Genomic DNA, 15,658 nt, shown 5'->3' on the forward strand with positions numbered 1-15,658 from the left:
TCCTTACCCTCCAACTCCTTTGGCTACCAGTACAGGAAAGAGAAAGAGAAACAGAAAAGGTGTAGGGAAGGGCAGAAGAAGCCCCAGCTCTGGGCCAGAACAGAGCCAGGCTGAACAGAGTGAGACCTGGGAGCATTTCTGACTCTCCCAAATACAGCCAAGTATTCCTACAGTGCCTAACTGATAACACTAGCACGGTCTGCCGTCAGCCAGAGCTCCTAAAGCTCAGAGGTGGCCTCTCAGCTGCCACCTTCCAACAGCAAATTGAACGGTTTTAGTCTGATTATCATCTGTATTTTGTGGCCACTTCCCTCACAGATAGCAGAAACATCTTCTACTTCGTTTGGGTGCTGCAGGCAGATGTCTCTCTACCATCTGTTCTGCGTTGCTAGCTGTTGGGCTTTCTAAAGCTGTGGGCAGGGGAAATGGCAAAATTGCCTGTTGAATAGAAAAAAAAAAAAAAAAAGGCCAAAAATATGCTTCTATCACATCATGCAAACTCTGCTGCCAGCAGAAACATCTCTGACTCATTCTGCAAAGATCATCGATCCAAGAGCCTTTGGGGTTGCCTGGCTGCTTGGCTCACTTGGGCCTCCATGAACCCACCACAGACCTTGTGCATGGAGATGCCTCTTTTCTCTTGCTAATGCTGAGACATTCAGGGTTATATGGGCGAAAGCTGATTATGAGGAATTATAGGAGGGATCTAAGAGAGAGAGAGTGACTGAGCCCGGACTCTCTGGTCTGATAAAGCTCTATGTCAGCACTAGCAGCACAACAAAAGCGGAAAAAACCCCTAGTTTGTGGGCTTGGAGGAAGAATCCCTTCCCTTGTTTGGCTCATGGTGCCTCTCGTTGGTGCCTCTTAGTTCCTGTATGGGAAGAGAGAAACCATGAGCTGTTAAGGCGACCTGCCCATGACTTCTTCCAAAAATCTACCTTCATTAGCCCATCCTCCCTCACCTGAGACCTAAACAGACCAAGCCCCTACTGTCAAACTTTAATCTTCCAATGCAAGGGCTAGGAAGTACAAATGGAAGCTCGTGAGATCCTAGTCTGAAATAAAAAGTAATCCTTCACACACCCTCCAGCCAGCCTGTGGACATCTTCGCCAAACAAGGCTGTGGATGCTGAAAGTTCCCACGGGTTCAAAAAGGTGCCATAAAAAATATGGAAATGAGATCTACCGAGGGCTCTGAAACACACAAACATCACATCTGACTCAGGAAGTCTTTTCAGTGCTGGAGGCTGAGAGAGGTAGTACTGCCCTGTTCTCCCCTGGGTTTTTCAGCTGCTGCCGAAAACAGGACACTGGGCCAGACAGGTTTTTATTCTAGCCCAGACTGCTGGCCTTACGCTCCTTTTTGGTGCAGTGTACTCCGGGCTCTTTGGTCATCATCAGCCCTGTATGCATGAGCCTGGGCTCATACCCTGTCCTCATTCAATGGGAATTGTGACAAACAGGCAAAGCCCTTAGGACACTTCCCTGTGATTTCGTCCACAATTTATCACTGTGTTTCCAATCCTCCACTCCTTCCCCTTTCCGCGCACTTAGCAGACCAAGACCTTATGCTCCATGTAGGGAGATCAAGACAGAACACTGTAAAGCCTTGCATACGTGCTTGTCTAGGAGATGCCTGCTAAGATTCCCTGGGCCAGTCACCAGCATCATATCTGAAGCCAACAAGAGCCGAACTGTTCCGTCTCAGCCCCGCTCCCAGCTGTGCTCAACCCCCCACACCCAGAGTCCCTCGTTGTGAAACTTCTCATTACCTAAAAAAACCCCAGCAATTCTCCGTCTATACAACCAAATTAAGAAGAGCTGAGGAAAGCTTTAGGCTCCTGCCAGATAATGTTACCACCACCACCTCCTCTGCCTCCTCAAATTTGCAGCCACAGCTCAGGAATTAGCACAATGCAGGAACCATTCCCAATAGGTACTTTGTGTGGAGCTGCACATTTTGGGTGGGAAAGAGGGTTTAAACACTGCGGACACACACAGCTGCTCTGTGCCAGGCAGTGCTTGTGCCAGAGAACGATCTCACACGCAGTTTATGAACAGAGGCAAAGCCAAAAATGTCTCTGCTTTCCCTGTATTCCTTCTTCCACCTCAAATGAATGGAGGCAAAGTGACAAAGCGTCCTTAGCTAATCCTCCCCGAGTCCTGCACGTCCCTTCCCCTTTCGACGTGGTTTTATTTGCCGTGGCTGTTCCTTGGTTTCTGCCCGAGCGGGTGCATGTCGGACGTGAGCCGCACGCTCCTGTTCCAGGACTGGCTCCAATCCCCTACGTGCTTGCAAGCAAACCCACTCAAACGCAGGGACAGATGACTCAAGCGAGAACTTAGAAATATTTAACTCCTCTGTGCCAACAGATTTTCCAGCACTAAGCACAGAAGGAACAGAGCGCTGAGCGAAAGGCAAACTGCAATCAGCAGCTGGGTCTCTAAAGGGGAGAAGATATCTCTGCTAAAAAAAAGAGGTAGACCCCGGCTGGAAGAACATCAACTCTTAGCGATGCCTTGGTACACATCCTCCAAGAGAAATTACCTGTTATTACCCATAAAGCTAAAATCAAGAAGCCTCTGCACTGTAGAATTAGCAAGTACTGACAATATTTGAAAAAGTCCAGCCAAAGCTGACACTTACGCAGAGTTGATTGCTGCAAAGTAAACAAGAAAATTACTTGCTTGAAAACACCATCTGGTCAGGAGGCACCTCTGCAAAATGAGGAGCCTGCGATTCAGACACAGAGCTTCTGAATGCAGTCCCGTAACTATCTACACAGTAAACAAAACACTAAAAGGCGTGAAGAGTGGGAGGCACATTTTTTTACAATTCCTTCATTTAGGAAAGTGTGATCAATTTGCACTTCTCTAGCAAAGGAAAACATACCAGAAATAATAGAAATTCTGAGACTGGACAAACAAAACAAAAAACAAAAGCAAAAAAAAAAAAGAGGAGAAATAAAAAGATCTCTGTGCACAATTCATTTGAGGAATTTGTTGATGGATGCACTGCGGCACCGAGGTCACAATACTGCAGGATTAAAGAAGGAATTGGTAGCTTTTATGAATGCCATACCTATACCACGTTGCCTGCTGAAGGTCAGAGCCTCCCTTGAATTCTATAAAAGTTTGGAAGAGGAAAAGAAAAAGCTTTCTAGGACATATAGAATCCTCAAACTGAGGAATTTGGGACAAACATCTTGCCAGATTATTTTCATTTTTCCCATTCAAGCATTTCTTGTACTTTTCAATGTCTGATACTAGCTGGTGTTGAGAAAGGCCATTAGGCCACTTGGAACATCATCCAATTCTAATGAAGGATTTACTCTGCCACTGGGACTGAATGTTCTTAATCCTGAGCTTTGTAATTACACCTGGGGTGGGGGAAGAGCGAACAGACACCTGATCTGTAACAACAGTGAGTAAGAAAATAAAAGCTTTCTCTAAAGTAGCTTCATCTCTTCCAAACATTTTTTTGCAACATACACTTAAGCTTTGGGGATGGTGCATCTTAAGCAAACCAGGCTGGATATTTCAGTATCAGCCATTCCTCTGGAATTACTCTGGTCCCGCCACTGAGCACAGTGCTTGGGGTTTGAGTGCTCCCTCATGTGTCCTCTGCACCCCACTTCCAGCAGAGGTCAAAGAAACAGAGAACCAAGAGGAGTGGGGAGGAAGCTAGAATGGAAACGCACATGGCACACACACTCAGTGAATTCTGGCTCTGGGTAAGTAACTTCTGCTTTTTTTTAATAACTCTGAACATCAGTGTCCATTGGCAATTAAGCTTTGGGTCTACATGCTTTGGGTCTGTCCCAGGTTTGAAATAAAACAGAACCAACTTTCCATTTAGTGATTTTACATTTTAGCTAGGCCTCCTCTAACTCTCTGAAATTAACGGCATATTGTGGAGAAAATTGCTCGTTCTCAGAATGATAAGACCAATGTTTGTGCTCCATGCCAAGGAATGGTATGCAGAGAGGCCCTTGCTTATACTTATTCCTATAACAACCAAGGTCAGCCGATTTCGTTATTTGCCCCATTAGAGGGTTGGAAACAGAAAAAACGTAGAGGGGTCACATCTGGGGTGGGGAGGAGTGGACAGGACAGGTGACCCAAACCTGACCAACTGGCGTATTCCATCCCATCTGCCCCATGCTCAGTATAAAAGCTGAGGGATCAAGGGGTCAACTCTCTTTCTTCGATGGCTGACGTCTGAAGAGGACTCTGTCTGTTCATCTCCCTTTGATCCTGATCTGTGTGTTCCTGACTCCAGAGCTGGAACCCAGTTCCCATTCGTCGCCGAGTCCAGTCTGGGACTTCCCCAGTGCCTGCCAGTGACGTGACTGTCATCCTGGGAGCTTGATACGGTTTTGTATATATTGTATCTATTTCATTATCTTCTTTTTTATTTTAATACTAATTCTTCATTAAAGTAGTTTACTTCATTCTAAACTTCTAAATCTCCTTATCTCTTCCTCTCTTTTAGGGTGGGGGAAGGGCCATCTGTCGGTCTGGTTTTGGTAAATTTGGCCGAAACCACGACAGGGTCCTATTTCCACACAGGATCTCACAGATTTACTTAAATAGCAGTTGATCTCAGAGTGCTCCACATGAAGAAGCACCTGTTGATGTGCCCGTAGAGAACAGCATCATTTCCAGATGCTCCAGCACAGTGTTTGCTGAAAGTACAGGCGGGGCTACAGGCAGCTGCTTAAAGGTGTCAGGGATGGAGTCACCTTTTAGTGAAGACCTGATGCAGCTTGGGCTCTGGTGACACATACCTCAGCTGCAGAAACCAACTTTAATTTATTAAACATCTTAATATAGGACCTGTTCTCTTAACACAGAACATCACTGGTAGCTTAACTGCTAAAAGACATGTTGGTGGCAGGTTCAGATCTCCATGCAGCCTCATGGGGTAGGTCTTCACTGAACGTTAACAGAGGGAATGGGGAAATCACATTGGTGCTGGGCAAGGACCCGTGCTGGGTGGATTTCCATTCAGGCAATGGATGATCTTGCCTCCTTCTGTCCAAGCCAAATAATTTCAGATATAAAATAATGAAGCTGGCATAGACCACTTAGGCATTTTCTAATATCATGACTATTTAGCCACAGCAAGTCCATCTGCTAGAAACCATCTTCTGTTAGCCAACAAGGGCATCTAGCCAGCACTGTAAGGTGCCCCAGTCACCAACAGAAAACATGATGTATTTGCTCCAGGGCAGGGCTGAGCCTAGGCTCAAAGTTGGATATCTTTCCTCTGATGATGAAGAACACCGTATTACATATTCCTCCCTCCTTCAGCTTTTATTTCCCTGCCAGATCTGCTCTGACAGGATACTGAGGGGTCCTGCTACCTGAACCTACTCTCCGACTGCAGCTTTGGCCAAAAAACTGGCAACTGGAGCCACTGGGCAGTGAAACTTTCCTGGGCATTTGGTTTATTTCTTACCTTTTGTTTCTCTTCTGCTTTGAAAAGAAAAACAGCACATCTGCAAGGGAAGAACAACGGCTTGCGAAGAGAAGGGGCTGGGAATAGCAGGGAAGCCCCCAGCCACGATGAGCAGTAGGTCTCCCATGGGCTCCGTGAGCTGAACTGAGGCTGGGAGGATTTCATGCCACAGTGAACATGAATGGGCTGATGGGCTGAAGGGGCTAAGAGGTGCTTCCCTTTGGCTGTTGTTATGGTTAAGGAAAATTAAGCTCTTGGGCACTTGCAGTATACCATCCTCAAGATACCAATCCTCAAGACTGCATGGACACCAGGCGTACAACTTGTGAAGATTCAGCTCTGCCTCTGGAATATATTGGGTAGAGGAAAAGGGACCAGAGCTATTTCCCTAACTTGTTCTATGGAGAGGTTAACTGGCCTGGCCCCCAGGAATAGCTTCTGGTCTGGCTTCTGTGTTCAAAATTCAGGTCCTCTCAGGGGCAGGGCTCCAATGCGGAATCCACATTTATATGATGTTGCACATAAGAAGCACCAGATATTCACGAGCAAAAAATGTAAGTGGCATTTAAAAGTGAATATGTTTCATCCTTGGATGCACTAAGTCCAAAATTGAGTAGACGAGGCTGAACCCCCCACATATGGCAGAAAAGAGCTATAAAAGTTGTCAGGAAGCGATATGCATCTTGATTTAGAAACAACTTGTTCCTACCATGTAACGTAAACACAATTAAAAACATGCCTGTCTTTTAGCTGCATGGGTAGTATACACATTTGTTAAAGGAACTAAAGAAAGTGCCTGCATGGATTCAGTTTGGGGTTTTTTCCCAAATTTTTTGGGACTCAGATTTTTTGGTTCAGATTACTCATTTTCTTACTCTATGGCCAGCAAGTGCTCGGCTTTCCAAATGTAAGCGCTGCTGGATGGAATTAAGCAGCACTATTTTGAGTCCCCAGTTTGATGAAGCAGAAAGTAACGTGAAGAGGACAATAGGCCACTAAGGTCTCCATGCTTTAGGAATGCCATTGCTCTAAGGCTCAGGGAAAGGGGCACAATCTGGTATGCTGCCCTTCCGGGGCTCGACATGAGCTAATAAAGGATATGCAGGGTGAGAAAAAAAGAAATCCTATTAGTATTTACTAACTTCATGCAGTTATTTTGCTTCTATTGTTCTCAAAGTCTTGAGGCACACAGGGATCTGGATAATAAAAAGGGAAGGTGGATCGGTCATCTTTCCCCACCTCCTTCCTTTAGTGAAAGGAGTGATGTTTAAAGAACGCTGTTGTCTGCTGTAACAAAACAGCTCAGGCAGCACTTACATGCATACTTCAACACACACTTCTTTTAAAAGAGCAGTCCTGTAACTGATGTTTGTTTGCTCAGACATTCAGTGAATGCAGGCACAAAGGCAGCATGAATAAGGCAAAAGCCAATCCAATCCCAAAAATAAATAATAAAAAAAAAAGTAAAAAAAAAAAAGCTAGTATTTGCAAAAATTCCTTCAGAGTATTGCTCAGCTGGCAGCGAGACATAACTGAGGGATGGGATATGCTCTCCACGATCTGGATCAGCTTTGCCCTCCACAACAGCATTTTGCTGCTATTGCAGCAGCCTGGCCAGCGTCCCACTGCCCACCGCACTGGTGCCAGCTGTGCCCAGCACCTTGGTGTGGAACTTCACCCTGAAGGTTTTTTATTTCACCGGGCTTAGTCAATAAAGCATTCTGTACCCTTCACCCTGATCCTATTTTTCAAAATTTTATTCTGCCAGGGCAGTCAGGTCACACCTAGGGTTAAAAAAATACTCAATCCAAGAAGATATGAAATGAAAAGCCAAGCTCCTGACCCCTCTCCTATCTTTCTCACATCCCACTCCTGGGAAAGTTAAGGGTTCATCTCCCCCATCCCACCTCTGCTGAGGGCTCATTACCTCTATCAGGTTTTGGAGACCTGTTCCCCTTCAGATCCACCCCTCAACATTCCCACCCAGCGCTGCAGGCTGTCCCAGGTCCCCAGCAAACCCCACCGTGCTGCATCCTTTTGCCACGCAACCTATGAAGCCCAACCATCAAACATGCTTCTGGGATGCCATTTCCTTCTTTAAAACCTCATGAGGCCAATTCTCAGTCCTTGGGCTCCTGTCGGAGAAATCAAACCGTCACCCCCCTTCTGACAGCAGCACATCAGCGGCTTGTTTCTGTTCAGACTGTATTTACAGCAGCTTGAGCTCTCAGCCCTCGTAGAGTGATAAAGCTTTCCCATAAACTCAGGCTCTTTATAAATTCAATCGGTTTTATTCCAAATATCACATAAATTAAATACATTTCCCATGAATATTGCAAATATACATGAAATGAACAATGCAATTTTTAAAAAAAGTTTTGGCTTTGCTTATGCAACAAGAAGGGCCAAATGTGGTTAGAACATGAACTTCTGTATTTACTAGATACAAAAAAGGTGTAGATTAATAATTTATATTTATACATATGTACACACTCCATTTCTTAACTAGCTTAAAACAGTAAAAAATGGTTTCAAGTTTATCTACATTAAACATACTCGTTTAAATCTGGTCAGAAGCCCCAGATAAGAGTTGATACAATCATTTCACAACTGCAAAATTAAGGCGCTACCAAAATACCAGTTCCACTAGTGTAAAATGTAATAGGAATAGAGAGTGTACAGCTTTCTATTTATCAATTTAAAAGTGGACTGGAGAAAGAGGAAAAAGGAGCAGTAAGAAACATGACAAGATCTACAGGTTAGAAGTACAAAGAGATCTTGATGACTATCAAATGAACATATTAAAATACAGTAGATAAAAGGCCTCAGTGGCAAACAATTAGTATGCTTCTGAAAGACAAAAAAAGGTTAAAATATATATATCATTTTGCAGCTTGAAGCTTTACAGGTGAACAATAGGTGTAGAGGTAGAGGGATTTTTTTTTTTTTTTTTGGCCTCTTTATGATGTATAAAGAAGGGCCACATTCACCACAGTGAAAAGACTCATCATATATCCCAGCATCCTTGCTTGGACAGCAAGCAAGAAAAGTGTAATGAGCTAGAAAGGCAACGAATCCTGTCTATCTCTTCCAGGAGCTCAGCTCCAACGTTTCCACATGTACCTTGGCGACAAGTTACAGCTAAGGGTAGATCGGCCGGAATGTGGACATTTCCTCCAGAGAGAAATGAGATAGCTAGCTTTTCCCATGAGGTACTACTGGATGCTGTAGAGATTATATGGCAGAGATAATTTGGTAACAATGACATTGGTACTTTCCTTTAGAAAGCAAGTACCATAGGGCAGTGGTGATTTTTTTTTTTTTTTTTTTTATTTATTAAAGCTTTGCTATTTTATCAGCATTCAATGTTTTGGAAGAAATGTCAGCTTTGGGCTGCTAATACAATTATTTGCATCCACACACAGACAATTCCTACGTTGTTATCATTTATCCAAAACATCAGTCACTGAAATATTCACAAACCGCTTTAAACCTCAACTAAAAAAAAATCCCTCTACAGTTTAGCTTTCTTTTCGATAACTATCATTCCATTAATTATGCAGGCCTTCATGAACACAGTAATGTCATTTTCCATGTAAAATATGTCTACACATTACAGAACAGCATAAACAAACTCTCTCTTGTTCTGTAGGGTTTCCTCTCAGAAGTACCTCAAAAGTAGATATCTTGAAAAATCACTTTCGCAAAGAAGAATATTCACATTAGTTACTGAGGCAAAGCCAAGAAGACACTAACTAGCACCTTGATATTTATCTTTTTTTTTTTTTCTTAAACGCACTCCTATGTAAAATTAAGCACATGTAAGATCAGGGACAAGCAATATACAAATACCATCGGTGTCCCCTCGCAGCTAAACTAGTAATACTCATAACTAGGCCAGACACACGAAGGAGCGAGATGAGTGAGTCTAGAAGAAATACACAGCATGGAAAGGGGTGGGAAGAACAGGAAGGTGAACAGAAAGGATTGCGCGATCAAATAGAGCCCATCTTCTGGTCTGAGAATTGAGTTTGCAAAACCACCTTTCGGTAGCTCAGCTGACAGTGGGCTGAAGACCTACTGACTTCTAGCATTTCCTCCCCCACACAAAGAACAATTCCTCTATACTTCAGTGACTTCCTCTTCACCATCTTCAAATCCTGGAGGAAATGCATTTAACTTGAATTTTGAGTATTTTGGTGATGGTAGCAGAACTTGCAGAAGGCTACTCTAGAGGTTATGACATCATTGGGTGTAAGTTACGCACTTCACAATTCAGAGAATATACTTACAAACTATTTAAATAGAAAAGGCGTGTTCAAGGTAGAGGCAGTTACAGTACATTCAGGGTATGTTACAGAAACCATTTGTGGTAGCCATTTGCTGAAAGGAAAAAAAACTGTATTTTTGTTTCCCAGACCACACAGGTTATGACTACAATACCCAAAGAGAGCAGGTAATATATCTTAGCCACTGCATTTTAACGCAGTCTTCTTCCAGAATTCATGTGCAAATTGAAAAAAAAAGTTTAAATACATCTTCATTGACAAATAAGGACAAAAGAACTAAAAAAGAAACGAGGCACTTTGACCATTTAGGTAAACAGCCATTTCTTCTTACCAGACTTCTGCACATGAACAAGTCTTTACCTTGGTCTTGTTATGCTTGCAGCACATGGAGATTCAAGTCAACTTTTTTTTTTTTCTTTCCCCAGTTGGTAGTATCAGTTCTACTTATAGGAAACTATGCCAATTGAAATGGTAACACTGTTAGTTTTTTCATTGGCAGTTGAGCAAATGTTGATCATTTGACTGACAAGCGATCAATTTAACAGCTATCAAAGTTAGATATTAACAAAAAAATACATAAAAAATAATCAAAAAGACAAATGAAGGTTAACACCTGACTTAAGCTTGCATTGAGACTTGCCTTTATAGGTTCGGTTTGTGCCTCCTTTCACGGTGTTACTGTGGACTGATTTCCATCACATACAGTAACTGGTACTAAGCTACAATACTTTCGGTTTGAAACGTGTTCAGTAGAGATCACTCCAATGTAACGGGAGGTCGGCATGACACTGCAGGCAGGAGGGAGATGGAAACCTCCCCGTATTTCACCCTCACCGGTCCCACGTGCAGAACAGGCATTCTGGGCAAATTGCAGCACGCCTCCCGCTTACTTGGGGTGAAATCATTATTTCACAGCAGAGTTTATCATACTTTAGGGAGCCGGTTTGATTTGAATTTAGCGATAAGACCAGCTAAGATTACTTTGATTTTTCAAATAAACCAAAGCACACCTTTTCAAACATTTTGTACATACTCAATCCGCTACGACACATAAATCACAACAGGAGGGATTACCCAAGGCTACTAAATAGTGTACTTATTCAGTAGCTATTATTCTTTCAGATAAACATCCTCAGATGCCTTGACCACAAACGGCTTAAGTTTTTTTTCCTCACAGACTGCTATTTGCTGAAGAGAGAGAGATGTGGGTGTATGACAGACCGCCTACCAATTCACTAACAGAGTGTACTGTTGGTTATAGTCTTCATGCATACTTCTGCCGGGCAATGTAACTCCTCTTCTGTTCACTACCTTCAAGAAAGTCTAGGAAACACCTCTTCAATCCTCTGTTCATTTTCCTTTTCCTACCAAGCGGAAATCCAAATCACATGCAGGCCAATGGTGCTACTCTAGTACTTAACTCTCTTGCAGGCTAGAAACTATCATAGTACTCTGAAGCAATTATCCACATCTATCAGCTACACTCTAACTGCAGCACAGCTTTGTAGAGGCTCAGATTTCACCAGGACAACAGGAGAGAGTGCAAGGTTTGGTGAATACCCAGGATAACAAACCAATGCAATCAATGGATACTGGACGCAGTCAGAAAGGGCTGTTCTTTTTTGAAGGAATCTTTAAAAAAAAATAATCAAAAAACAACCCCTCTCCCTTTGCCCTCCCCCAGAACAACCTGTCGTGAGATGTTTTCAGTGCCCACTCACAACCAAAGTCCATGTTATCTGGGTCTTTTGCGAGTCACAAATATCAATACGCGTCTGATGGCGATAAGACGATCTTTGAGGGAGGTCATAGCCAATATAGCCAGCTGAGCTCTGTTTTCCAGAGGCAACACTGCCAAGAGCCACCAGTACCAGGCAGGACCACTGGGGTTGCTCTGCAAAAGGATGGAAAGACATGCAATCATGTATTCACTGGCACTGCTCCATGAAGACCACCTTCCTTCCCACCTTCTATTTGCTAAGAATGACAACACAAAACAGTTGAAGCAGCAACTAAACGCTTAATTTCAGGTGCTCTCCTTGTCTATATACACCATTAAGACTAATATCTTCAGATATCAACTTACATTGATATATTGTTTTCCACTGATTGTTTTCCAAGCTTCATGCTAATAGACCAAAATCGGGTAAGTAAGAGCTTAGAAACCACAGCAAAAACTCTCTATAGAATAAGGCTGCGTAAGTAGGAAGGTTTTATTACCTGTGGCTCTGGTTCTTTTCCTGGCATGGACCCAAAATGATTGAGAATCTGCACTTTCATATTGTCTTTAAGAGAAGTAAACCAGGCAACGGCTTGATCATAAACTGAATCATGAAGGCGGACAAGTTCTTCATATTCCGGTCCTTCGACCTTATTGTTAAAAGAAAGGAGATGGAACAAAACAGGTTGGATACCGTGGAGTCCATGTGCTTCCCCAGAAGCAAGCGAAGCAAATTAATGCAGTGACTACAGCTGTTCAATGTCCTTATCTAAACAAACTGTACCCAAGTCTCAGATTTCAAACCTGTGATGCTGGAGTCTTTTTACCCTCCCCTAGGTGTTCTGAATTGATATTTCTTGGAACAGTTACTGCCTTGTTAATATCCATTTCTACGGCACAACAGAAGAATCTGCTCTCTAATCCCGGTACATCATATTAATCGTTTCAAACCCACAACCTTGACTCCCTGTCACATTGGTATATTGTCTGGCAAAATAAAAGAAGCACTACTGCCACTAAGCACAGAGACAGGGGGTCTACGGCATTTAGAGATCAGCGGCATTTTATAGAAGTGTTAAGGCCATGGTAGGACAGCCAAGGAGGAGAAGGAGGCGGCAGACACCTGAGCAGGCAGGAAGCAGGGAAAGCAAATGCTTTCCCAATACCAGGAATGGCCATAAACAAAAGGACCCTTGCTGAGGCAAGGAGCGCTTTAGTTACAAGGGCCTGACTGTTAGCCATTAGGAAAAAGAAAAAAGCATAAGCAAAACCCACTACAAATTCATGATTTTGGTTTGCGGTTGGTTGGTTGGTTTGGGGATATTGTTGGGGTTTTTTTCCTGTAATCTGTACACACCAACGGTGTGATTCACCTGTTCTATTCAGACGCACATCTGAGGTAGCTGCTCTGGGTGCCCTTCACAGTTGAGGAGAAACAGCTCTAGAGGGCAATTATTCTCATCTTACAGTAGGTATCTAAGACAGAGCAGATAAAATAGCTGTGGACAGAGACTTCTCATTATCAGACACCACATGAATGTACGGTGCTGAACACAGACAGACGTCAGCCTCTCAAGTGAGACAAGGTAAATCTCACCCTAATTATTAAGAGGTGGGTCTCTGGCAACATCTACAAACACTGCCTGGACATCTGTTCCACCACCCTCACTGGGGATTTAAACACATCAGAGCCCTCACTCTAAGCAGACTGCCTACTCCAACCTTTCGCAGGGGAAGGCACCTCTATACGACTTGCCTTCACTGCCCTGGATAACTGCATCATCCTGCACAGGTTAGAAAAGCCCTACTAAGACTTTACAGACTTGCACTTCAACTATGAGAGCACGCTGAAGAGCTCTATGACCAGACTGGACTTCATCAATTGGCACTCAATGTTAAGAGGGATCAGGGTTTTATAGACATGCTCTGAAGATGATCCAGGAAGTCATCATTAAGCATGACCAAAAATCCACCCTTTGGCCAACACCCATCACCTGACACAGGATTTATAAGAGGATTTGCTTTTAAAAACTACTCCCCTCTCTGCATTTCTCTGCTCACAGCCAGCTCTGACGGATGCTTGTACAGGTATGGTTAACTATGTCACTAATATCTCATTTTAAGAGTGGACTCCAACATTTGTTTGACGACCTGTTCTGTAAACCAGAGCTTGGAGGTCATATGAAGTCTGCCAACTGTCTGTTCAGTGTAAGAAGAGAACAGTCAATTCTCTTGAAAACAACAGGGGCATGTGTTCCTAGAAGGGTTTCAAGTCTGTACCAGTTTTAAAACATTACCCTGACCTCACCTACACATGACAGAACTCGGCACCTAAGTCTCAGAAGCTACTTTGAGATCCATGAAGGGAGTGCAACACTTCAAGCAGAGATAATTATAAGGGCAGAAAAGAAGAAATGGAAGAAAGAGAGAAAGTTTGTTCCATGGTTTTCAAAACAGAGCTTCAGTATTTATAATGATATTGGTTTAAAAATAAGGCACAGCTAGCTTGAAATGCAACAAGGAAAGGCTATTTAAGTGAATCCAGCAATACATGGGTATGAATAACTTTGCACCATAGATCACCTTTTTATCTTCAAGATACTCGATGTTTGCTGTGTTATATCCATCTCGCTGGCCATGGCTTAAGACCCTAAAACGACGGACACCAACTGTATCAACAACTGAGCGCCCATCAGGAAAAAACTTTACGTCCCTGATCTCTAATATACAGCCATGATCTGCAAATCTGAAATGACAGAAGGGCATAAAAGTGGAAGTCATCAACAAGTGTTTATACACATCAGGACAAATACTGGGCCTAATTCACCACTTTTTATTTGAAAGAGGATCCTGCTTTGGTGACAATACATTTCTGCTTATTCACATAAGCCACACAACCCCCACCCTTTCTGCCTTCCCTCAGAGGTCCAGGGCAGCAGCAATTTTGGAGTGGTTTTTTTTTTTTTTTATTATTTTTTGGGGGGGGAGGGGAGGGAAAAGGAGGGAAAAGGACAAGAAACTAAATGGAGCGTGTTTCATGCTGAGCTGCCAGCTGCTGGTGGCAAATTCCCCTCGTTTGCAAAGAAAACAAGATGGCTAAAGATACCGTAAGTAAGCCCAGAAACTGCGGAACAAACACAGGGCTGGGAGAGCTATCCCCCTGCTCCAAGGTGTAAGCAGAGGATTATAGGCTTTAGGCTTTAGAAGGAAAAGGCTTCTATATAGCAAGATTTTTCTTGCACTTGTATCCTTTAAGTTAAAAAAAAAAAAAAAAACAAACAAACCCAAAAAATTTACAAAAATACATTTGTATCTGTTATATTTAAAGTAGCTACAGGGTTTAATCATGTCCTGGAAACAAGTATGCAACAGATTTTAACATTATCAGGCTTACCTAGTCTACATTTGTGCAGTAGTGAGTTCACTAGGCAGGCTGATTGCACAATGACTCTTCACCACGACGTGTTCACCTGCCAGCATTTGCAGCTCTGTACCTCAGCCTACTGCTAACCAGGAGAATGCAGTATATCTAGTCTCATCTCAAGATACCAAATCTCTGCAGGGTCTGATAAATGTTTCATCAGGGAAATGCTTGTTTTACCAGGGCTTGGCCATTTCTTACATCAGTGTGATGAAGAAACAGTGAAGCTGGGGGGAAATGAGTCCTGTTTCTACTCTACCAGAAATCATGGGTTTGGGAGGTGAAAAATAAAAAGCTGACCACTGTGAACAACTGTTCTCTCCCAACCATCGAACAAAAACTGAGAAAGAGCAAGAAGAGTACAGCTGCACACAGCTAAATTCTGGTGCTCTACAATGGGATTACAAGCAACTTTATTATAGCAATATTAGACTAAACACTATGTAAACAGCTACATAACCATTTTTTAACTTAAGGATTTTAGTGACATTAATATCAAGTTTAGAAATTAATGTATAAGTGATGGGGGGCTTTTTGTCATTCTTTGAGAAGTTACTTTCGGATAGAAAGTTACTTTGATCAAAGAGAGACAAGAAAGCACCTAGGGATGGGTATAAATTGTACTGACACATTAGAAGTTTATAAACAATTCTTCTGCCGGTTTTAATTTAAAACAGAGAAGTAAAACAGAGCAAGGTGATGAACTGAACATGTCTTGTCACTGTGTTTCTCAAGGGAGGTATGAATCTCAGCCTTCTATATCC

At 42.9% G+C, this 15,658-nt stretch overlaps 1 protein-coding gene across 1 annotated transcript in view; it reads right to left on the reverse strand.

Moving 5' to 3' along the window:
* Window positions 1-11,488: 11,488 nt before the first annotated feature.
* Window positions 11,489-15,658, reverse strand: part of LONRF2 (LON peptidase N-terminal domain and ring finger 2) — a 32,715-nt gene continuing 28,545 nt past the window's right edge. Inside the window, exons 10-12 of the mRNA XM_074149164.1 lie at window positions 14,057-14,219; window positions 11,974-12,123; window positions 11,489-11,647 (exon numbers count right to left, since the gene is read on the reverse strand). Coding sequence (XP_074005265.1) covers window positions 11,489-11,647; window positions 11,974-12,123; window positions 14,057-14,219 — 472 coding nt within the window. The remainder of the gene's footprint in view (window positions 11,648-11,973; window positions 12,124-14,056; window positions 14,220-15,658) is intronic.

This window comes from Numenius arquata, chromosome 1 (assembly GCF_964106895.1).
Source record: "Numenius arquata chromosome 1, bNumArq3.hap1.1, whole genome shotgun sequence".
NCBI lineage: Eukaryota > Metazoa > Chordata > Aves > Charadriiformes > Scolopacidae > Numenius > Numenius arquata.